Here is a 27,034-nt window from a genome sequence, read left to right on the forward strand (position 1 = left end):
TCAGAGACCACCATAACACGTCGCGATTGTGAATGAGTTGAGACACAGACATTGTATTGTGATGGTGACCATAAAACTTATGAATCATCGGTTGTAGTATTTTTTTTTTTTTTTTTTTCCTCTCAGAGAACTCTATTGAAGCAGCTTTTGTGTAAAGAAAACATTTCTATTAACGAAGTCCGTAAATTGTGAACAAGCGTGACGTGTTAACTGAGATGTGTAGACGCCATAGGATGGAGCAGCGGTTTGTTAATTTTGAGATATATGACGTCAACGTTTTTGAAAGTTAAATACGTCACGTTTGTCATAGATTGATGTCGTCAATCTGTGTCAATCCCGCAGAAAAGAGCAAAATCTTGATAAAAATCAGGCGTTCCATCATTTTAGTATTGTTCAACTTCTAACGGACACCGTGTTACCGTAGGACATAAAACTTGTGTATTGAAGTTCTTAAAGTATTTGAAACAATGTTGAGATACCCACAACATGAACGCTATGCAGTTAGTATCATCTGTACAGGCTGTGGTTAAGGTCAACGTCAATTGTTCTCCAGACCAAAATATTATATTATCTATATCAAATAGTGTTTTTCATAATGGAAATGTTTTGGTTGTAGATTTAAAAGCATTACGTCCGGTATTTTTATTCACAAGCATTAAATCCTTTAATGTACATGTGGAGCAGGATATGTCTACCCTTCTGGAGCACCTGAAATCACCCTCAGTTTTTGGTTGGTTTCGTATTGCTCAGTCTTTAGTTTTCTATGTTGTGTTTTGAGTACTGTTGTTTGTCTGTTAGTCTTTTTCGTTTTTAGCCATGCCATTGTCAGTTTATTGTCGACTTATGAGTTTGAATGTCCCTTTAGTATCTTTCGCCTCTCTTTTAATGATATCTAAATTGCGTACAATCAAAGTTATGTATTTTAATTTACGTACATGCATAAGATTTAGAGAGTTTAGAACGGCATGATTATATGTCAAAAGGTTAACCGGTATGATATCGTTTATAATGGTTTAGTAACTTTGTACTTTTTTTTTTTTTTTTTTTTTATTTATTATATAGTATCTTTAAAGTAAGTAAAATGCCTGTACCAAGTCAGGAATATGACAGTTGTTATCCATTCGTTTGATGTGTTTGAGCTTTTGATTTTGCCATTTGATTAGGGACTTTCCTTTTTGAATTTTCCTCGGAGTTCAGTATTTTTGTGATTTTACTTTCTCCTGTACTGATTGTTTTTGTGTGGTCTTTGGTGTTCCTTTTGTTAGTAAACTTCTTTAAATTTTGTTCATGGTTGAAAAATTAAAAAAATGTTTTTTTAATCAGGATCCTCTTCAGTGGATACCTAACTTCTTAATTAAATTGGTTTGGAGAATCCGATTTTGGAGAACTTTTGTAATTTTTGTTGTATTTATTCATCTTTAATACTTGGCATGAATTAACGCTTGGCATGTTGGATAGATAGAAACGTTTCTATTGTTGAAGACATTATAATGACTTCTAGAGGGTTAAGGTAATTTGTGTTTTGGTGTTGCTGTCTCATTGACATATTGCCAATGTCCTGGTCCATTCAGATTAAGCAACAACAACAAAATCTTTTAATAGATATATATAAACCTTTTGCATTTTTGAACAGCATTGACTAGAATATATGTTGGCTTTGAGCATCACTGAAGGTACATGTATTCTCGAAATGCGCATCTGGTGCAGTAAAATTGGTTACGTTTATATCGTTATAAAAGTATGTAATCCAATTGAAAGTTAACTATTTATTCGTTTTCGATTTTAGGATCCCTATTTCGCCTTCGACAAAAAACGTCTTTCATGTGAAATATAGACGTATTGTTTCCGACGTCAGTTTTATTTTCAAAATTTTGAAACTAGACTGACATGTCTCTGTGTAACAGGTATATCTAGCTACACAATTATCCCCGAAGAGAAGCGACATTACCTCGCCTAGTAAACCATCAAATTTCAACCAAATGGTTAAGCGAGAAAAAAGTATTCTGGCACTTCCTGTTGAGATTTTCTGGTACAAAATATCAAAATTATAGATAGGGTAGGTCGACTTTTCATCAATTTATTTTCAATCTGTAAATATTTTGTTAAATAGGAGAATATCATGCCATAGATAACTAAATAAGAGCTTGTCTCGTTCATTACCTGGACCAATTTAATTTAAAATGACATCGGAATGACTTTTCTCCCGCAGGTACGTGCGGCCAGCTAAGTGAGTTTTTGACAAAATGACTGTGAGTATATATCAGTATATAAGTGTTCTTTTTCGTCACTATAAACGTAGAATAACAGCTTATTTTTCTATTTCTTTACGAATATAAATTTAATAAGCTGAATATGCTATAAAGTATGTCAGATTGAGATTTTCTGGTATCGGTTGAGATATTCTGGAACAATGTGCAGATCTTCTGTCAAATAAAACTTCCAATTGCTAATTGTCAATCGGATACGACCGTAAAAATTCGTGAGTCCTCTGTATAGTGGATGTCATTATAACATGTTTCTTGTTTTTGACATTAGTTTTGTATGATCGAGTTCTGTTGGTCTATTAATAAGATACTAAAGAGTAGTGGTTTTTAAAGCATAGAAAACGAGATGTAAAGTCTAGAGTTGAAGATCTGGAGATGTTAAGTAAGCGCTGGAGAAGTAAAATCTAGCGCTCAAGATGTAAGGTCAAGCGCTGTAGATGTAAGGTCGAGCGCTGTAGGTATGAGGTAACAGCAATACACAGTTAGGAGTTTGGTTTCGCAATTCGGCCCCGGTAAATTTGTCAAATAAGAAAGTTAATGTGCATTAAATGTATTATAAGATAGCTGTGAAGAATAATATAGCTTTTAAAAGGGATTTATATGAACATCAAGATTGTTTTTCGCATGTTTTATAGGCAATTTTCTGTTTGACAGTCCTTGTATCACATCCGTACCGGCATTAGGTCAAGAAATTATTGAAGCGTGTTTTTTAACATTTTTTATACGCTCAAACTTTTCAATTCATTTTTATCGAAAAATGATGTTAAATGCATATGATTTTTATTTGACATCTAGATAGATAAATGCCAATGGTTTTAGAAAAGATGTCACTCAAATGGATTGAAATTCTACTTTGGACCATATTATAGGGACATTTGTGACAATTTCATCCCCCTTTTTGCAATATTTTGTATCAAATAAACGCAAATTGTTTCCTTGGTAACACCTAAAAGAGATTATATTTTACCAGTTTACCTATTGTTAATCAAATCTACGGAAGATGATGTTTCCATACATATGCACATACATGACACAACCGTAAGGCTTATTTGCTAGGAAGCAAGGCAGGACTTTTCGTCTACAGTTCTGAAAATTAAGATGTACAGCGCTGGACTTTGCATCTCCTGCGCCGAACTTTATTGGTACAGTGCTTGAAGTTAAATCTATAGCTAGCTATAGACTTTAAAACACGCTCTTTAGTATTTGTATTAGAGCAACAAGACTCCATATAAAACTAATGTCAAAACCGGAAACAAGTTAAAATGACAACTATACAGAAAGTTCATAAATTTTAACGGTTGTATCCGATTGATACGTAGCTAGTTGAAAATATTACTGAACAGTAGATCTCAACATTGTTCCAGAATATCACAACCGATACCAGACAATCTCAATCTGACATACTTTATAACATATTCAGCTTAATAAAATTATATTCGTAAGAAATAGAAGTCATATTGATTAAGAAGAACACTTATATACCGATATATACGTTACGTATTAATGAACTCGCTGTCATTTTGTCTAAAACTCATTGAGCTGTCCGCACGTACCTGCGGGAGAAAAGTCATTCTGATGTCATTTGAATTAGTTATCTATGGCATGACATTCTCCTATTTAACAAAATATTTGCAGATTGACAATAACATTGATGAAAAGTCGACCTACTCTATCTATATTTTTGATATATTGTACCAGAAAAGCTCAACATAACCATTTGGTTGAAATTTTATGGTTTACAGGTGTAATTGCGTTCCAACATATTTGGTATACAATTGGAAAGAGCAAATAAGGCATTGCAGCGTTCGGAAGATATCATGTATGCTTCTTATGTTATCAAATTATTTTAACATAGGCCTTTTGATAACTTTATGTTCTCAGAGATGCAATTTTCCCTTCAATATGTTGTGTACAAGTTATCATTTTGTACAAAATATGATTTTTACAAAAAATATTGTACAAATTATGATTTGTATTTTAACTTTGTACAAATTGTTCAAAACAGTTGTTCAAACTACAATTGTACAAAATTTGACTAGAATTCACTTATAACTTGTACAATAATTTATATTATGGACTTGGTAATAAAAGCATCGATACACACCATAGCATTTCTATTTAATGACCACACTGTAAACCTTATTTACAAAATACAAAATAGTTCTGTATCATTTGTTTGATCATGTGAGAGAATTATGGGATCGGGAATTACACAACATCTTTTGCTTTTTACATTTAAACAAGGAATTATTTGAATCTGACATAATTTTGAATTCTGGGAAATTGATACGAAATGTATTATGAAAACTAACACAACTTTACAGCGTGGTAAAGGTTCAAGTTACTTTCATTGATATTTCAGTATGAACTAATTAACCCCCTTTAGCCGTGCATGCATGGCTAACACTGCTTGATTTGGTTTGTTTTCATCATACATTTATTATCAATTTTCCAGAGTTCAAAATTATTCCACATTCAAATAATTTCTTGTTTTTACATTAAAAAGTAATGCATCCCCCATTGCAGTCGCATGAAAGAAACCACTGACCATCAGTTTTTAAAGGCTTTTTAACTGCTTCATGTACCGTTGCTGCGAAAAAAAAACATGTGTCTTTAACAGCTTTAATTTGAATTCTAGACAAACTGTTTATCAAAATTCCTATAGCTGTTCAAATGCGGTACCAAAAATCCTTGGTGAACACTTGATTGGGCTTTCATGTATTATTCTCTGCTAGGTTCAGAATTTCTTGGACAAATTTATCCTGCTGATCAATAATGCTGGCCATGTTCACACAATATCATCAAATTAGTAAACGACCAAACGTGCACAAGCACCGGGGATATATATCTTTCACAACTTATTAAAACAAATGACCCCAAAAAAATAAACAGTCCAAAAGTGTTCAAAAAGGGTTGAATGCAAGGCAATTAAAATGTATTACTGTTAAAAATATATTGAAGGCCATCTTTTCTATCATGTTAAATTGTCATATATCCTTTGTTACGTTTGACAAAGTAAGGAGCAAATTATAAATCATGATTTGTACAAAGTTAACATACAAATTACAATTTGTACATTTTTTTTTTGTAAAAACTATAAATGTGTTCAAAATGATAACTTGTACACAATATGTATACGCAATGTAAAAGCAATCTTGGAAAACTGCTAATTAGACAGCAACACAATGGCACAAATTAATAAATCATTATGTTAATGGTTTGGCTCTGCTTTATTTAAAAAGATTTATGAATGTTTTAGAGTAAAGGGAAAAACAATAAAACGACAGATTATTATGATTCGTTTTTCGATTACAGCCTTAATATGTTGATAAGTCGACAGTTTTGTTATTTAAGTACCTGGGCTATATATAAAACGACCTTTGTCAAATAAAAATAATAAAATTCTTCTGTTAGTATTAAATTGTTTCGATTATTTTTTTATCGATATTTGATCAAAATTAAACTCAAATTAGCATGAGTTGACAACTTCTGACGGCTCTATTTTATTTTCCTCAGCTTATTGTGACCATGACACAAGAGTCCGAATACAATTGCCTTTGGTTTTAGACGGGCAAATGATGGAATCAAAAGATAAAAGTCACAAACATCTCTTGAGTTGTGTTAAAAAAAATATTAGTTTTTTATCATACAGACTCATTGTGAAAATCATTGTCTTTATATAATTAACTTAACTTAATAAAGAGTTCAGAATTGTGAATTACCGTGAAATCTTTGATAATTTCATTCGCATTTACGACTTTTTTTTTCTTTTTAGAAAAGGAAATTAATGTTCAAGGCACTGATGATTGCTAATCACAGATTAATTGACCACAATTTATTGGTTGGATTCAAACATTATAAATGTTCCGCTACAGTAAAGGTACTTTGAAATATCTTTTTAACTTGCAATGTGAATATGTTGTGAAAGAGAAGGAAACGTAAACTGAACAACAATTTTTATTATTAGCAAGGAGATGTGATGTAATTGCTAATGAGAGTATTCAACACAGTCCAAATGACCTGAATGCACAAATGTGAGAAACTATATATTTGTTTATAAAAATGTGTTAAGGAAAAACACTTGTCACAAAAGTTATAACTTGATAATTACTTTTAAACATTGAATATAATGAAATACTGTGATTTCCATGGAAAAAATCATAATTTCACATGTGAATAATCCGAAAATTTAACTCATCTGACGTCAAACAACTATTTGCATTGGCAAGGTATTGTCAATGTTATTGCATCAAAACGAGTTGAAAATACGTTAAAAAATACGGCTCCTTTATTTTCTATTTATATCAAAAAGTCTATGGTAATGTAATTTAAAAATAAACAAATCAAAGAATTGGAATATTGAAAAACATTTAACTCGTTACCATCAAAACTGATATTTAACTCACGCGTTAATCAAATAATATCATCACTCTGACATCATACAACAATGAATGCTATCTAGACATTGTCGATGACGTTCAGACATAACGAATTGAGAATGCGTCAAAAAGATATAGTTCCTTGCATTTTCTCTTTATTTCACTTAAAAAGTGAATGTAATAAAAAGAATAACTGATCAAATAACTCAAATATTGAAAAATATTCATATTGTGATCGAAGTACAAAACTAAACAAACAGACTTCTTGGACCCTCTGAATTGCCGTTTCAGATTCTAATGCATTCTAGGTAATATTTTCAGAAGCGTACACCAAAACGTTGTAATTGGTTTATAACGTAATCGTACTTTCTTGTTTATTTGACCTGTTGATACTAATTGTATTGCTATTTTGTTATTTAATGTTATTCAGGGTTATATCTGGTCTATATACCAGCTTTTATAAGTGTTTGGTATTACTATAAATTTTCACTTCGTACTATGAACATCAAAATTATTTATTTTGTAAAAATATTTCCTTTCTCTATTGGAACTGTATACGTATACCTAACAACAAAATTATTTTCATTTACCTGTGTTAAAAGTTATTGCAAGCGGCTGATATTTTTGTTCGAGCAGATTGTTTTTCTTTAATTGTTTAACATTTCATACCGATATAACATGTTGCTTTTATTATTCTTCCCTTAGTTTATTTATTTTGTATTTACATTGTATCATGGTCAAATTTATTTGTTCAGTGTATGTTCAATGGCGTTAATATGTCCTTTGATTGAGTTAAGCTATTTCAGTTGATATTTTATAGTGTGTCTTTCTATGTTGTGATGTTACACTATTGTTTCAGAAAAAGGGTGAAGGTTTGGTACCATTAAAACGTTTAAACCCGCTGCATTTGTTTGCACCTGTCCTAAGTCAGGAATCTGATGTTCAGTAGTTGTCGTTTGTTGATGTGGTTCATAAGTGTTTCTCGTTTCTCGTTTTTTATATATATTAGACCGTTGGTTTTCCCGTTTGAATGGTTTAACACTAGTAATTTTGGGGGCCCTTTATAGCTTACTGTTCGGTGTGAGCCAAGGCTCTGTGTTGAAGACCGTACTGTGACCTATAATGGTTTACTTTTATAAATTTTGACTTGGATGGAGAGTTGTCTCATTGGCACTCATACCACATCTTCTTATATCTATAAACAATGGAAATCCTATCAATGATGTAACATTATTTTCATGTTGGTGTACGATAGTGAGATTACCCATAGCCCTTTAGATTCTAACGAACGAATTTTGTTTGTAGAGTATTTTTTTTCAATTTGATCTATATTTATTAATCATTTTTCTTTCTAATTGTAGGTGATATTTATTTATTTCAACTGTCGACCTTGTCTGGTATGTAGTTAACGTATCTACAAGTATCTTTTAATATGCACGTACATGTGACATATGAATTGACAATTTGTTTAATTGGATTTGCATAATCTTGAAATTTAGATTTCACTACCAATAGCTTCTTTGCACTAAGTGGTAGTCATACAATGTGAATTTAAACATTAGATACTGCTAATCAGATAAATTTTGTATGGACATCTTTGTATTCCCCTGAGACTGGCAATAGGGGCAAATGTATTTATCTCTGTCAGTCGATTCGTCAGATCACATACTTTTTCTATTTCCGCAAAAGTTCCAGTAGTTGACCTTGGTCAATTTGGTGAAAATGTCCAATAAAGGGTACAAGTTTTGTATGCTAAATTCTTATAAGAGTTAAGATAGTTGAATCTTTTGAAATTATTTTTTTTAAAACAGTGCTACATCAATGTAACTAAAGATAAGCAAAATGGAAGGATTTAGATTGTCTTAAATTTTTCATAACATAACCATTTGTTGAGAAATATTATTTTGGGGGAAAGGGGGGGGGGTTTCTTCTTATTTTTTTATTTTACAGGCTAGAATAAGAACCTTTTAATATTTTCAGACAATTAAACATGTCTATGTGGAAAGGATTTTGGGTTTCCTCGTTTTTTTATAAAATTATATACACTTTTGAGTGTGGAGTAAATTTTGTTTAAGGTTCATGTATATCTTTGCTTCTGGTATATTTTCCACTGAACCATTGTATTATTTAGAATAGTTACAAATATACTAATAGCATGCAAGTAGTATATTTGTAATTCCCCACGTGCTTTTTCAACTTAATTTACTTTGGATTAATTACACAGCAAGATTTTGTTCACGTGAATTTTACCTGAATTTATTTCATGTGAATATCGCGTTAAATTTTTCACGTGAATTTCACACTAAAAATATTAATGATGTTCAAGTTGAAAAATATCAACTCAAACTTATAACTTTTGTTAACAGCTAACACCTTGTACTAAATAAACCATATATTCCTTTGAAAATCTTCACTTTCTTAAAAAAAAATCGATGTTCACGTGAAAATTTTCATGTTAAATTCATGTGAACGATTTCACGTTAAATTAACATGAATCAAAGTTCATGTGAAGAATTTATGTTTTATATCATCTGAATTGAACATTGAATATATAAGAGAAATTTCACATTCTTGAGTTAAATTTTTATAACATGAGATACAAATTCACCTGAATTGTACACATGCCATTATTAATTCAATTTTCATTTGCAAATTGAATCATTTCAAAGATGTCATGCTTTGTGTCTCAAGATTTACTTAAAAGTGGGACGTATTATCATCAAATGATTAATAGTAATCTTTTTGTTAAGCATGCATTATCTCCCTTGAGAAAGAATGGTTACATTTACACTTTGCTATTAAAAAAACTTAAGATTCTAAAAACCAGGAAAATTTATACCAATTTCAATAATAAATAAATTTTAGGACTTATATAGTGTCTCAGATGCATTACTGTGCTATCTATGTTATTGAAAATTTTTGATTGACAGTGAACTATTAATCTGTAAATTTAAAATTAAGAATATGTGGCATAATTGTCAATGAGACGCATTTGCTTACCTACTTGGTTTTATCGCATCTTATCTATTACATTGGTGATGCTGTTGGTGGGAGTTCAAAGGACTGATGGATAAATACCATTTGTATTGTTTAGGACTAAGACATTTTAGTTACAAAGAATGGAATATAGAATGGAAGTATGAACAGAGTCAAGACCAAAAGAAGAATATTTATATGTCAAATATACCAGTATATAAAAGAGAACGTGTACTAGATTAATATTAACTTATCTAAAATATGTTGAAATACAGTAAAATTTGTGTGAAAGAGGCTCAATTAACGATAATTTCACGTGAACAATTTCATGTGAATTTCACGTGAAAGCTCGATTCACGTTAATTTCACGTGAATTTAACGTATAAGCTCGATACATGTAAAATTAACGTGAAATTCAAATGAGCAAAATTTGCCTGTGTTCCAAATAGGAACACATCGCTTTTCTTGAATTAATACTATTGAAAATGTTATCATTATGTAATTTTAATCACATGCGGTGTCATTATATAGGTCCAATTGACAAAAAATATGTATACATTACACAAAACATTATTTGAATTTATTACGTTTATGTGCTGCGACGGTGAACATGAGCATACGTCAGTCTGATTTATAAATCCACTATAACAAACACAGTTAACATAATGTTTGTCTATGTTTTACAGGATTACTTGGAACAGTGTTTCCAAAAAAACAATGTTGACACTAGCCAATGTGATAATGAATGCTGTATTCAAAATGGATCTACGAGTAATAGCACAGTTAACGATTCCAACGACGAAGCAATCATTTCTCTCTTAGAGAACGAAGAAATTACTAATAACATTGAAGAGAATGATCGAGTAAGTGAAGTTCAGAACTAATATAACTATATTATTACATCCATAATTCATTGACTTAAAGAGTAAGATAGTTTTCAAAAGGGAAATTGCGAATGTGTAAGAATAGACTGTTTTCGCAAAAGGTCTATAAAATGGTGGCTTTTTAAGATAAATTTATCAAATTCATACTATTCTTTATAAGAAGCATGAAGCCTTTACCAAGAAAAATGACTTATCTTTAAAAACAAATTGCTGTATTTTTGTGAACATAATCTTCAAATATCATATTCAATAAGATATTTATAACCGTTTTACATATCTGAGTACTCATGCAGTAATATGGCTTTCAATAAATAGAATAATCATTATTTTTGTCCGTAGTGAAATTTATAACTTGTACCATGCCACATCAATGAGTCTTATTATATTTCACCTCTTTATGATTATTTTACTTTTTGAAGATTGTTTACATTATCTTACCAATTATATTATTTCTATGTACATTGCCTTCGTGATATTCTGTAAAACGTATTTAATAAGAAGATGTTGTTAATAATCTTATTGTATTATATTCATCTTATAAATATACATGCATCCATGAATATTTCAACATATGTGAAACCGGCTGGAACGCTTTTTGAATATTTTTTAAAAACAAATGTGTTTTTGTATTTTATCTGAGATGTAACTTTACATAAAAGGAAAACAAAAATATATCAATAGTATTTTTGTATCCAACGTGAATTATATATACATACATACGTAAACATACACACACACTCATATATTTATATACATATTGGTTTTCGTCATCATTTGGTACTTATCATCAATCGTCAAAACAGACTAAATTAGACTGAACTAAAGAAATGCCACAGATACCTATATGAAGCTTAATGTACTTATTTTTATAACCAAGACATCATGTTAATTTATTCAAAATTTTGTATCATCATGTTAAAAGAGGGACGAAAGATACCAGAGGGACATTCAAACTCATAGATCGAAAACAAACTGACAACGCCATGGCCAAAAATAAAAAGACAAACAGACAAATAATAGTACAGATGACACAACATAGAGAACTAAAGTCTAAGCAACACGAACCCCACCAAAAACTTGGGGTGATCTCAGGTGCTCCGGAAGGGTAAGCAGATCCTGCTCCACATGTGGCACCCGTCGTGTTGCTTATGCTATTACAAATCCGGTAAATAGTCTAATTCGGTAGATCACAATCGTGAAAAGGGAAGGGTATTGTAGTTACGACATAAGGAACATATCCGATATCATCTGTGAAACGGTTATTCCATAACGGTCAACTAACTCGTGATGGCGTCCATAAAATTTACGAAGGGATGATTTCAACTTCACCATTTGGAACTCTTGGTTTAATAGCTTCCTTGTGAGCAGCTATTCTCTATCAAGGAAATCATGATAGGAAATACAAGCCCGGGAATATCGTATCAATTGGGTGATATATACTCCGTATGCAGGCGCTGCTGGAATGTTGCTACATAGAAATGGAAAGTTCACAATTGGGAAGCTGAAATCATCTCTTTTGTCGTAAAGTTTTGTTTTCAACCGACCCTCATTGTCAATTTCTAGATGTAAGTCAAGATATGAGGCAGACTTAACTGTATCTGTAGTATCCTTTATCTCTAGTTCGATGGGATGGATTCGTTCAACATAGTCACCAAATTTTGTATTATTTAGTGAGAGAACATCATCTATATAGCGGAACGTAAAGTTAAATGTTAAGAATTAAATATAGTTTTTTTCTAACAATACGATAAGGGCATCACTTGATCTTCTATTTATATTTAAATCTACTGCTGTGGTTACTACATCGAACATGATTAATGCAGCTCTCACATAATGTTATGAGATAAGCAGTTGTATCTAAAAAAAATTATTTCAGGAGAAAGCAAGAGATCTACTTATAAGCATGTCTGTTAATTTTGTTCAAGATTTTCTTGAACAGAAATTGGAAAACAGTGAAACTTACAGGCATACCTCGCGTGCAGTTTGTATGTGTGAGTATGCAGAAACGCATGGGCTGCTACCAGTCGACAACAGCGATTCAGGCGAATTAGAAAGAGGATTTAGGACCCACTCTGACGAATCAACAAATCATTTTGCAAATGTTGTTTAAAGAAAAATACGTTGTGTATTAAATTCATTTTATAACAAATTAAATGTATATTTTATTGATATATTCTCAATGATTTATTTGCCTGCTTGTGATAATAAAAAGTAATCAACATAAATAGTATACAGTTTTACTGTTTTAAAAAGTTGTCACTGTAACACAGTGGCGTCTGTAAAGGCAGGTGTCCCCTTATCACCATATATGACCAATACTTCGAATACGACACATTCAGATCATTACTAATAGCAAAAGCAACCCCAATCTTCGCACAAGGCCGTGAACAGTTCTTCTCTTCTCATCTCAAAACAGCACTTTAATGACTCTGCACAATACTGTCTGATTTCTAAATGTAAACCCAAAACTGCAAACCTGTTAAATTTGAAAAAAAAACAGATGCTCAATTTTATAGCGGTTTAACTAAAGTATCTTACTTTACCAGAACTACTATGATCTGAATTGTAAATCAACAAAACTCGTTTACGGATTAGAGTGTAACCTTTGCGGATTGGTCTATGTCGGTGAAACGAAAAGAATGCTAATAAAAAGTAAAATAACAAAAATACCGAACTCCAAGGAAACGTATGTGCGGTTATAGATCAGACATTAACAACAATGCAAATGATATTATTTACCTATGATACCAATGATGAGTTTATTACCAACATTTTTATCAGTCTGATCAGGCATTTCATTCTAAGCAATTTCGCATCATCGAAAAAATATAGCAGATGACTAACAATCCTCATCTTGCAACACATCGTCGTAGAAAAAAAGGAGTACTACTGGATTCGGGAATTAGAAACTGCGACACCATTAGAAATGCCAAATTGATGGTATAGGTATTCTATCGAGTCCTTCCTGTAGCTCTGTGAATTTGATGAATATTTTCAACTCTGCTCCTCGACGTAGACGCAGTCATGGTCATCGTCATTATACATCACCTACTCCCCATGCTTTCTCTATTAATGACCTTCTGTCATTTATACAAAAGCCGTTGAGTATTCATCACATTCGAACGAAGCTTTATTTTCTACTCCTTTCAAAACTTCAGTCTCTGTACAACTTATGTTTGGAAACTCCCATTCAAACCAATACATTCTTATGGCTATCATCTCGGATGCTGCCAGCCATAGATTTTTCAGATCGTTCATCACTAGAAAAGATAACTAGAGGCTATCAGGAGCCTGTGTCGCTCACCTGTATCTACTGTGGTTTTGGAAATCATGAAAAATAAGGTTAAAATCATAATAAATAGTATCAGATACCCTAATAATGATTGAGGCCAAGTTCGGTTTAATTCGGCCCAGTAGTTAAATTTAAAGCAGGTCATCCCATTGTAGTCTTACAATAGTTACTGAAGACCCCTTATCATTATTTAAATTAGTTTTCAAATTGTGACCATTTGAAATTGTTTTTTACAATTTTCCAATAGACTTCTATAGTAAACCCCCTATGTTCTATTTTTAGCCATGGCGGCTATGTTGGCTAGATGACAGGGTCAATGGATACATTTTTCAATCAAGATACTCTATTGAAAATTGTGGCTAATTTAATTCTATTTGGCTAGTAGATTAAGTGGAGCAACAATTTACGAAAAATTGGGAAAATATTGACTTTAAAGGGCAATTACTCCTGAAGGGGTAAATTGACAATTTTGATCATGTTGACTTATTTGTAGAACTTATTTTGCTGAACATTTTTGCTGTTTACAGTTTATCTTTATCCATTATAATATTCGAGATAATAACCAAAAACTGTAAAATTTCCTTAAAATTACCAATTCAGAGGCAGCAACCCAACAATGGGTTTTCTGATGCGTCTGAAAATTTCAGGGCAGATAGATCTTGACCTGATGAACATTTTTAACCCAGTAAGATTTGCTCTAAATGCTTTAGTTTCAGAGATATAAGCCATACTGCATTTTACTCTCCATGTTCTATTTGTAGTCATGGCGGCATCTTGGTTGATTGGTTGGATCATCGGATACATTTTTAAACCTAGATACCCTAAGGATGATTTAGGCCAAGTTTGGTTTAATTTGGCCAAGAACTTATAGAGGAGAAGATTTTTGTAAAAGATAACAAAAATTATGAAAAATTGTTAAAATTCAAAGGGCAATAACTCCTTAAGGGGTCGATTGACAATTTTGGTCATGCTGACTTATTTGAAGATCTTACTTTGCTGAACAATTTTGCTGTTTACAGTTTATCTCTATTATAATATTCAAAATAATAGCTAAAAACTGTAAAATTTCCTTAAAATTACCAATTCAGGGGCAGCAACCCAACAACGGGTTGTCTGATGGGTCTGAAAATTTTACAGTAGATAGATCTTGACTTGTTGAACATTTTTTTCCCCATATCAGATTTGCTCCAAATGCTTTAGTTTCAGAGATATAAGCCAAAAACTGCATTTTACCCCATGTTCTATTTTTAGCCATGGCGGCCATCTTGATTGCTAGATACCCAAAGGTTGATTTAGGCCAAATTTGGTTTAATTTGGCCCAGTAGTTTCAGAGGAGAAGATTTTTGTATAAGTTAACTGACGACGGACGACGGACGACGACGACGGACGACGACGGACGCCAAGTGATGAGAAAAGCAGCTAAAAAGGAGAAAAAAGGAGAATAACAAAAATACTGAACTCCAAGGGAAATTCCAAAACGAATAGTCCTTTATAAAATGGGTAAATCAAAAGCTCAAACACATCAAACGAATGGAAAACAACTGTCATATTCCTTATGTAGAAATTGGTGCATTAAACCTGGTTTTATAGCTAGCTAAACCTCTCATTTGTATGACAGTCACATAGATTTCCAATATATTGACAACAATGTGTGAGCAAAACAAAAGATCGTTTCATTTTTGTTTTACAGATAATGACGAATATGTTCCAAATGTCGTCACTATTATCTCGTCCCCTTTTCCCCGGATTTGTCTCACATGAGCAACACGACAGGTGCACATGTAGAGCAGGATTAGCTTACTCTTAAGGAGCACCTGAGATTACTCCGGTATTTGGTGGGGTTCCTGTTGCTTAGTCTATATTTGCTATGTTGTGTTTTTAAAACTGTTTGTCTTTTTTTCTTTTTCGTTTTTTACCATGGCGTTGTCAGTTTATTTTCGACTTAGGATTAAAACTTTCCTTTGCCAACAAAGGTCTCAATGCAATCAACTTTGGCAATAAGGTATACATGTCATTGTTCATGTTGTTATTTAGGGATTGATAGGTTTGAATTGATTTTTAAATTTCATTTTTTTTTTTTACAAACTTGGATATGTTTAGATGGTGCGTTTTTTTACGATATTAGTCCACTATTTTGGAACAGCTTTCTTCAGTTTTGTTAATTCAGCATTACAGTTTACCCATTATGACATGAATTTATATTGTAAATATTCATCTTGGATATTGAAAACTTATCTCCTATTTTATTATTAAATATTCTGGCATTATCTTTTTATTTTGTTAGACATTTTCTTCAAACAGTTATCGTACTGGTTGAATAGCCATTGAAGTTGTATTATAAGTACCTATACAAATCATTCTTTATCCCTCCTCAGTATAGTTTTGTGACAATATGTCACTTTAACCAAAATAAGGTAAAGCAATGTTGCATTAAAGAATTGCAACCTCAGGTTTAGTACAATTACTGTTAGTTGACAGTAAAAATTAACATGTATATTATCCACCTATCACAAAGGATGGTGCCCATATACACTGACTGTTCACACTAAGCTTAAACGAGACCAACGGATTAATGATTCGAATTACGTTGCAAAGAACACTTTCGTCTAGAACATTCTTATCAAGTATGCTTAAGACCAACAAATTCGAAGCCAGATAAATTACTATATAAAAAAAACTGTAAAATAAACAAAATAAAAAAGATATCAGCTAAAATTGAACTTTGTTTGCCTATTCATAAGAATGCACAAGTAAACTATAATTGAGCATGACTATTTAGAATTTAATAGTGAATTAAACCCGAGCAAGGGAAAAGTAATATCATGCATGTTATAATAATCAAATGTTATCTGTGGGGTATATAACATACGAGCTAATGCAAATTGTCTTACTCAAAAATAACCAAGCAAAATGCATTGTCAGACAGAGTGAAGCTTGAACATAATGAGTTGAATGTTGTAATATTTTCAATTGGACTTTTAACATAAAACAATATTTATCAATATTTGGGGCCTATGATTACAACTATCGAAGTTGTTCATCATTTACGCTGCCAAGGTCTTCAAGTATGTCATGACAATCGGGACTATATTTGCAGAGAACGATGCACAAGTGGAATCGGGAGGTTTGGATTCAAAATCATTTGATCAAGGTCTCTTTTACCTTTTTGCGGTTGAAAATCTTGGATGCAATATGTTTGTAATATGTTTATGACAGGTATAGTTTTATGTTCAAAGTACTCAGGTATTCTTTTCTGTATAAATTTGTGGCGGGAAATATTGCTAACATTAATAGCATCCAACCCTTATTGCTGAATTTTACTTAAACATGTAGGAACTGTTGGTCTTCGAAAATTGCACTTTGTTGGAACAAGGATTGGACACCTCTTTTTATTCGCGATATAATATTATTAGGCTATACACCGATTGGAACGACTTTTCATGGAAGACTGGAAATGGAGAGATCTGACGTATAACGGGAAGGTCCTCATCATTGAAACATTTACTAGGATATAGTATAGACATTCAAAATTAAAAGCAGGATTTTAGCGAGAAATCATTCAAAAAGGGGACCTTTATTCTTATTTTTATCAAGATATTCTTTTATTTTTATAAGTTTATCACAGACAACACAAAGGTGAACAACCCGATAAAATTTCTTAACAATATAATGAACCCATCATTTAAATAATTTTAAATTTCATTTGGAACTATCATTTGTATTTTTGCTTTGTTTTTTTTTCCTTCAATTTGTTTTTTTGTGGGGGGATGAAATTATATACATGTTATTGGAACTTAAGGCGCAATTACAATGTAAGAAAGCCGCCTACCAAAACAAATAACAACAATCACCATTGAATCATTTGTTTAGTATATGTTATTGGCTTTGAGATTGAATTGAGGAAAATATGAAAAAGAAATAAACAATATCATTGGTCTTTTATTTGGAACAGAAAAACAAATCAGGTGTCGGGGCGGTTTGCTGTCTACCTACAAAAGGCGGGATGGGAATGTTTAATTGGCAAAGTTTTGTAAAATCCAAACATATTAAAAGTGTGTATAATATTAATATTAATTCAGACGTGGAGAAATGGAATGCAATAGAAAAATATTGGTTCACATGTTTAGACAATAAATTTGGTGTAGACTTTTTCATTTGTACTTGCTCCAATTTGAAAGGAGTTGTTCAAATCAAAATGTCCAAATATTACAGCAATCTTGGTCTCATGGTCAGATTTCCAAAACGTACAAACTATGTGACGAGAGAGCAATTACTAGAAGAAAATATGTTTGGGAATTTTAATGTTCAGTTTAATGAGGAATTCTTTATAACAAGCAAATTTTTGGAAAAGTGGGATTAAAACTGTAAATGATATCTGGGATGCAAATACGATTTTGTTTAGAGCCTCGGTAGAAATTTTCAAACGACTTATCAATAAAAGAAATTGGATATAAGAGCTAAATCGAATCTATGCCGCATTCACATCTAGATCGGCCATAATAAATGTATTAAAATCCGAAAATAACATCCCTTATAACTCTTCTAAACCTTTCAAAGTTAAAATATCCATCTATTTTACAAAACAAATGAACTCATAGAAGTAAAGAAATCATTTACAAGAGATGATTTCAGCTTTCTAATTGTGAACTTTCCATTTCTATGTAGTAACATTCATCAGCGCCTGCATACGGAGTATATATCTCCCAGTTGATACGATATTCCCGGGCTTGTATTTCCTATCATGATTTCCTTGATAGAGGGTTGTTGTTCACAAGAAAGCTATAAAACCAAGAGTTCCAAATGGTGAAGTTGAAATCATCCCGTCGTAAATTTTACGGACACCATCACGAGTTGGATGACGGTTATGGATATCTGTTTCACACATGATAGCGTATATGTTCCAAATGTTGTAACCACAATCCCGCCCTTTTCCCCGAACGTGACCTACCGATTTAAACTTATTACCGGGTTTGTACTAACATGAGCAACACGACGAGTGCCACATGTGGAGCAGGATCTGCTTACTCGCCGAAGCTCCTGGGATCACCCCAAATTTTTTTTTTTTTTTTGGGGGGGGGGGGGGGTCGTGTTGCTTTGTCTTTAGTTTTCTATGTGGTGTTTTGTGTACTTTTGTTTGTTTATTGGTCTTTTTTCTTTTTTAGCCATGGCGTTGTCAGTTTATTTTCGACTTGTGAGTTTGAATGTTCCTTTATTATCTTTCACCTCTCTCATCCCAAACTGTGAACCAAAATGAGAACTGTTTTTTGCCATCTGAGTTGCCATGAAAACATCACACAATTGGTTTGTGCACGTGTGACCTAACATATTGGCTATTCATCGATCAGCCTGTACGATTACTTTAAATAACAATAAATGGCTTTGATCATTTCTAGCTCTTTAATTGATCATTTGTCACGGCACAGATAACGTATTTAAAATTTACTTTAGAATACAAATAGTTATGTATTTATATATATAAATTTATATATTTATTTCAATATTTATTTCAATCTTTATTTCATAGGTGAGAAAGAAGACGTTTAGAAATTTATAATTATTGTAAATTCAAAGTGTTTTAAAATATCAAAATATAGAATAGTTTCCCATTTGTACTTTCCCTTGCAAATGGGAATTGGTCTGCCAGCAGGGTCCCTAACCCTAAAAATGCGTCTCCGGCTGCTTATGGTTATTATGCATCATGTGTTATATAATAAAATGTGTTATATAATGAAATTTGGTAATATAAAATAAATTAAATTAACCTTTCATGTGTGTCATTGAACTAGTGTTCTTACACGGCTGTTTTCCATCTGACAATATTGGATTTTTGTCAGTAGTAATTTTCACTCTATGGAACGAAAAATCCTACTTCATTCTGCTTCATTTACTTCCATTTAATAGATATATCTACGCGAAGAATATTAAACTCCAAAGGCTGTACCTTTTGTCTTGTAGTTAACGCTTCGACAATAGCACCATTTTACACTATATAAACATTCTAAGAAATGACTAAGGAATATCGGGCATTTTCTAGACCTTATATCTTCTAAAAAAAAACATTTTATCGAGTATAAATGATTATGTCATTTGAAGATAGCTAAAAATACAATATACCTTCATCAGGAACGATCAAAGCCGAATATGAGGGTGTATAAGAACCGAAACAGTTGAAGAGCGTTATGTCGAAAAAGGACATTAAAAAAAGCCAAATCCTGCAGTACTTACTATTGAGCTGATGATACCCTCGAGGACTGATAGTCCACCAGAGGTATCGACACAGTGCGGTAAAAAGTAAAATCAGCATGTTATAATTTTCATACTTTCGACGCGCTTTTCTGTCAATTGTCAATTGTAAGTAAGCCCATTGTAGGGTTATCATTAATTAATTGTAAATTAACACCAAAAAGAGGACCAAAAATAGAGCAAATCCCCAGAAAGGAATCAGAGCTATGCACGAGGGATATATATTCTTTAACTTATAAAGTTTTTGAACATTTGCAAATTACACTGAAACAGTAACCTTAATTTCATACCAACACCGACGTAATGGCTACAGGGTTGATAATACTCTTTGGAACTAACTATCGACCAACAGTAGAATATATATCAAGTGGTAGTAAAAACATAAACGGTGCAAATTACACTCCACCAGAGCGTAATGAGTTATTGATTTAATCATGTTACTGCCATTTAATTGGTCCGTTTTCATTGCAAATTATTATTTATATATGTTAGTGCATGAATTGTTTAATTATATCAGAGTTCCAGTCCGATCTAGAAAATCCCATTTATGGGATTACGGTTACAGCAACTTCTCTTTCTGTACTATTGGATGGTTGGTTAGTTAGTACACTTCTATGATCAGTTTAAACAGAGATTAAAAAATCATCACAAAAAGGGATTCTAAAACTTCTCAAATAATTATACAATTCATTTCTTTTATTTTTCAGTTTTCGAACAACAGCTTCGAACAGAGTATAGGATATACACATTAAGTGATATTGTTCCTCTCTATAAACACGTGTTTGTGTTTATACTAAGCACATGGTTTGTGTTTATGTTAGTAATAATTGGATGGCAAATACCCACAATGCGGCTTTTACGGGTATATGCAGCTCATGAGATTCGTGAAAAGCATGATTAAGTTTTACTTCAGGGGTTCGTTTGAGAAATTACCTATAGTTTACGTAGCAGCAGTTCCTTATTATGTTTATCCAGCCACCCACCCTTTTTCAGTTGATTATTGGTAATGTGGATATAAAGATGTATCAAATTATCCTAAGATGCATTTTCCCTCTTTTGTAAATATATTTTGATTGTGTATTTTATATATGCTTGGATTGACAGTGCTTGCCTGAATTCATAGCGAAGGACTTTATTTTGAAGAATATTTAATGTAACAAGTATTAAAGGCTGTTACACCTGAAGGCACTTATCCTATTCATGTGCTGTTTTGTTTGATTAATAATTTATATTCGTTTGAGCTTGGCGAATTAGAATACAAAAGTGTATACCAACAATGAAATACGAACAATGAAAAACAAGAAAAAATCTTAATGGATAAGACCTAATAGATAAGACCTTGAATAATTGTTAGTTTTATTGAAACACATAAGTACAGTACAAACATTCATTTCAATGGAGATTTGGAACATGTGGCATACTTTCTTAGATCCTAGTCAAATAATGCTTCATCGATTTTCCTATGCTTAATGTCAGAATCATGATTGTATACAGTTTTTGGTATTGTTGTATTTTTTCTCTTAATCTTTTCACTTGCCTGACAACACAAGTAGTTGTTTTACCAGGAAGATAAAAACAATCATACTTTTTTTCATATTTTCATCAAATCATTTATATATTACATTTCTAAGTAGCAGTTTCTTATATTGTACCCTTCATTTTATTCTTATAATGATAGCATGATTGGATTTAAATTGACATTTGATACATGTTTACTCATTTAAATATTTACTAAGTTGATATGATTATGTAAAGTCTATTTACTATCCAACATTAACAAACATAAATATAGAATACCTTACAACTCAAAATGGTAAAATGGTAACCATAGTATCCTCTTTGGCCATTATTTTCATGTTTAATTCTTTTGCCAGTAGTTTGAAATATATTTGCCCAGGTAGGTGACGAATGTGTTTTTCATTAGACACAAGTGGCTCATCAAAATCTTATATTTTTTTCGAATAACGAATGTTTACGATAATATATTGTTAATGCCTTTCCGAGTGCTTTCGATTTCATAGCTAGAATACGTCTATATCACTCTGGTCAAAGTTGATAACGAGTATTTGGCACAAATTGTTTAGAGTAAACAGATCCCATGCTAGATTATTTTCCATACATCATGTGAACGATTAACTTCAATAAATCATACATCCCTGTTGACTGTAATATAAGACAGTATTTGCAATTTTGCAAATTGTTTACGATGTTTTGCTCTTCTGTACTACCAGGCCAGGAATCTTGACAATGAATGTCAGTGCTTATTTCCTTTTTTCCGAAAGAAGGTCTCTAATGTCTTTAGCACAAACCATCTAACGTCATCGTTGTCTTCGTCAAAAGAAATATTTCAATCAGTTTTCCAGCTGTTAAGTATGTTTTGTCAATTGATATGAATTGATTTTAAAGAATTTAAACGTCGTAACGAAATTATCGCAGTTCTCATATCATAAAAAGCAAACACATAAAAAGCTATTATTCAATACAAAGGCAAAAGAGAAACTTCTTTTGAATCACAATCCGTTAGCTGACTGATGAAATATACATTATTGTAGTTTGAAAAGAACAGAGGATACATTGCCTTTTTATACTTTCTCCATTTACCGATCCATCGATTGCCACAATTACATTGCATACCGGAAGACGTTGGGGTCAATTTATTGAAACTGCTTTACAATTAAATCAAGTAAATGATCTGTAAATATAATTGCAACAGCATTTGAAAAATGGTAGACTTATTTGTTAAAAATCTCTATTGGATTTTCAGCTCCGCTCTAAATTTTAACGACACTAAAATAGTTTTGTTGATTATCGTGTCGAATCTGATTTCGTTGCTGATTCACAGTTTGAAATGTTGTTCATGATCGGTAAGACCAATCTATAATTAGACTATCAGGTCTTGATTGTACAAGTACATTTCAAATGCCTTATGTAAGGAGCGAGATCGGGTGCGGTGACAGGGTAAATAAACTCATAATTTTTTAGATAACAATTTAAAAAATCGCATAAACTGTGAACAACACTTAAAACGGATTAATCTGCTTACGTCAAAATAATTTGTCGAGAGAAATAGATCTACGCACAAACTGTCATTCCTCCATTTAAAGCTGGACAAGAGGGCGTTCATTAATATATATATGATGTAACTACAGTGTTTAAATTAACCTTATAAGAAAATGATGATACGTACTTAAAAGAATGTGATACCAATATAAGCGGCTCCTGGTATGAGTTCAACACATGTCATGCTAATTCACAATCTGGAATAGGACAGAATTGGTAAAATAGTAAATAACACGAACATACTGGTATCTAAAGCTCAAAGTCCGCGAAACCATGTTGCCAGTGAATTGAAACACAGACGCAGCATATCTGTAAACATACACGTGTGTAAGGTACTAACTGAGATATGTACACGCCATACAATGGCGCAGAGGGTATGTTACTGCTAATAAATGGGAAGTTGATAATAGGAAAGTTGAAATCATCACGTTTGTTATATATTCTTGTTGGATGTCGTCCATCTGTTTCAATATCGAGGTAAATATCAAGATATGAAGCAGACCTTCTACTTTCGGTAGTATGCTTCTCTCAAATTCACTGGGAGATATAAGATGTAAGCATTTGTTGAAATGAAGGTTATTGAGTGACAGAATATCATAAATATATCTGAAAGTGAAATAAAAGAACTTTGCAAGAATATTCGTATCACATTCTTTTTAGTACGTATCATCATTTTCTTATAATGAAATTGAGAATGGAAATGGGGAATATGTCAAAAAGACAACAACCTGACCAAAGAGCAGATAACAGCCGAAGGCCACCAATGGGTCTTCAACGCAGATGACGTCACACTTAACTCCAAAACATATAAAGGAACTTAAATTAAAAAAAAGACTCACCAAGGCCAGAGGTTCCTGACTTGGGACAGGCGCAAAAACGCGGCGGGGTTAAACATGTTTTGTGAGATCTCAACCCTCCCCCTATACCTCTAGCCAATGTAGAATAAAGAAACACATAGCAATACGCACAGTAAAACTGAGTTCAAAAGAAGTCCGAGTCCGAATAGGTAACAAAAAAACTAAGCAAAATGACAATGATACATTAAATTAACAAAGGACTACTAGCAGCTACTGACATGCCAGCTCCAGACCTCAATTAAACTGATTGAAAGATTATGTCTTCATCATATGAAAATCAGGTATAATCCCTCCCGTTAGGGGTTAAGTATGATATCATCATAAAATATATGAGAAGAACATAACCCGTATCATGCCAACAACTGGTTTTAGAATAAATGGGTTTATTTCAGATGCAAAGACCCTATGAGTGAATCAATTTTAATATCAAAATATGCAATCCTTAATGACCTGACAACAGTATCGTAACTATATCTCTTCCGAATAAGTCTGTTTAAAGGTTTGGTTAGCTTTTGAGGTGAATGCCGACATTTTTGTGCTTTGTAAAGAATATTACCATAAAATATTGGATGTGAAATACCTGAACGTATAAGATGTCTGCATGTTGATTTATATTTACGAATGATGTCCTTGTACCGATGATAAAATTAGTAAATGTTTTGACTAGTTTGTGATATCGAAAACCCTGGTGTAATAATTGTTCAGTAATACAGAGATTTCTTTCTTTGAAATCAAATACGTTGTCACATACACGAGCGAATCGAACAAGTTGAGATATATAAACACCATAAGAGTTTAATATAGACACTGTAGTAACATCCTTGTATATTCAATGTCCGCTTTACATAGATTTATTCAAAAAAATTATAATTTAATACAATCCAAAGTTTTATCCAGGTAACTCAGTTATTTCCATTTTATTTTGTATGAAATTGTATACCCTTCTTTGTAACCTAAGACTGAACATTTGCTTAATTAATACACAAACAGATTTTTAAAGACAAACATATCCCTTGCAGTTTTTTTACAAACAAATTATCTTAGCATATTTTTCTCAAATTGAGCATCTCGAAATGAGCGTAAAACGTTTTTATCAGGGTATATTCCAATATATTTCGAAGATTTGTGTTGTAGGTTTGTTTTCTTAATAATTTCTTTTCTCTCTTTTTATGTTTATGGCTTACAATTTAAACTCTGTTTACAATCTTAACTTTAATTATTACGTATTATATATAACAATAACCCATATTTCAGTCAGTAATTGCATCTCATATATCCCAATGAACTTGAAATTAAGGATACTTCTGATACAAGAAGGACTGCTTCATACCTTGATCTTTTCCTCCATATTGACACAGATGGACGACTTCACACTAAAATCTATGACAAACGGGATGATTTCAACTTCCCAATTATCAATTTCCCATTTCTTAGCAGTAACATACCCTCTGTTCCGTCGTATGGTGTTTACATATCTCAATTGACACGTGATGCTCGTGCATGTTCACACTATACTGACTTCATATACAGGAGTGTGCTCCTTACGCAGAAACTGCTCCAACAGAGTTATGAGGAGGAAAGATTAAAAATGACACTCCGTAAATTTTATGGACACCATCACGAATTGGTTGATCTGTACGATGTGTCTGTGTCTAAACTAACTAATGACATTTTTACCACGTCTTAGATTGTGGTGTAAGACCTATGTCGTCTGTCTGCTAAGTACCGAACGTGACCTATTCCCGAATATGACTGTTATACCGAGTGACTACAAACGATAAGTCATAAAACATTATCAAACCGAACCGTATGTTGTTGGCACGAGTGATGAATGTATCTAAATCCTCGTCACTTTTATTCCATTTCATATCCACATCATCTATAAATTAGATCATCACTCATGCCAACAACATACATCCAAGTATCAAATTTACTCATGAGAAATCTAAATCCAAAATCACCTTCCTCGATACCTCCAGCTCGCTCACAGATGGCATCATATCCACTGATCTATATTCTAAGCCTACTGACACTCACCAATATCTGTCCCCTAAAAGTTGCCATCCTGCTCATTGTACTAAGAGCATCCCGTACAGTCAGGCACTCAGAGTCAAGCGAATATGTTCCAACTCAGAAACAACTAAAAAACAACTACGTCAACTCGAAACCCGCTTGAAGAGAAGGGGCTACAAACACAAAACTATCCAAAAAGGCTTTCAGAAAGCGGAAACTATTCCAAGGAGTAAACTGTTAGAATACAAATATAAAAAGAAAAATAAAAGGACTCCATGTGTTCTTACTTACCACCCATCTCTCAAAAACAGCTTCGGTGTCATTCGTGAGCATTGGAAAACAGTTGAAAAGAATTCCAAACTATCCAAGATTTTTCCCGAGCCTCCCATGATAGCTTTTAGGCAACCCAATAGTCTGCGTAACCTGCTGGTGCGGGCTGAAGTGTCTGATAATAGAAGTACTTCTGGACAATGTCGTTCGTGTGATGAAAAACGCTGCAAATGCTGCCTACAGATGCATCACTCATCAACTTTTCACAGTAAGGCAACCGAAAATAACTATAAGATATTTTGCAATGTTAACTGCAAAAGTATGAATGTTATTTACATTCTAGAATGTTCGGTTTGTGGCCTCCAATATGTTGGTGAGTCAAAGCAGCCTTTCCACAAACGCCTCAATGGCCATAGGAGTGATATTTCTAAGAAGCCACTTCTCCCAGTTTCTCAGCATTTCAGACAGTCTGGTCACACACTTGATGACTTTAACCGCATGAAAATCCTAGTGATTGAACAAAACATTCACTGGAGTGATGCCCAGCGACAGGTTCGGGAAAGCTTTTGGATAAAGGAACTAAATGTACATCATCCAAACGGCATCAATAAAAAATACTAAGTTTTATTTTTCACTTATTTTGGGTTGTAAATATACACAGTCACGTATATTTGAGTATTGAGTTTTGTTTTATATTATGATGTTCAGGATTTTGGATTAAATCAATAGACCAAAACTTACCTGTATTATTGAGCTATTTTTATACATATTATCAGTATTGTTAAAATAATTGACA

General features: G+C 32.4%; 1 protein-coding gene across 3 annotated transcripts in view; it reads left to right on the forward strand.

Annotated features, from left to right (window-relative positions):
- Window positions 1-27,034, forward strand: part of LOC127725559 (uncharacterized) — a 197,229-nt gene that overhangs the window by 41,885 nt on the left and 128,310 nt on the right. The window contains exons 6-9 of one of the 3 annotated variants that reach the window (XM_052232615.1): window positions 6,040-6,144; window positions 8,005-8,040; window positions 10,306-10,482; window positions 12,380-12,672. In XM_052232615.1, the coding sequence (XP_052088575.1) occupies window positions 6,040-6,144; window positions 8,005-8,040; window positions 10,306-10,482; window positions 12,380-12,613 (552 nt within the window). In that variant the 3' untranslated portion in view covers window positions 12,614-12,672. Of the gene's footprint in view, window positions 1-6,039; window positions 6,145-8,004; window positions 8,041-10,305; window positions 10,483-12,379; window positions 12,673-27,034 lie in introns of those variants that run through there. The other 2 variants (XM_052232616.1, XR_007993036.1) reach the window with 2 other exon arrangements.

This window comes from Mytilus californianus, unplaced genomic scaffold, assembly GCF_021869535.1.
Source record: "Mytilus californianus isolate M0D057914Y unplaced genomic scaffold, xbMytCali1.0.p SCAF_15, whole genome shotgun sequence".
NCBI lineage: Eukaryota > Metazoa > Mollusca > Bivalvia > Mytilida > Mytilidae > Mytilus > Mytilus californianus.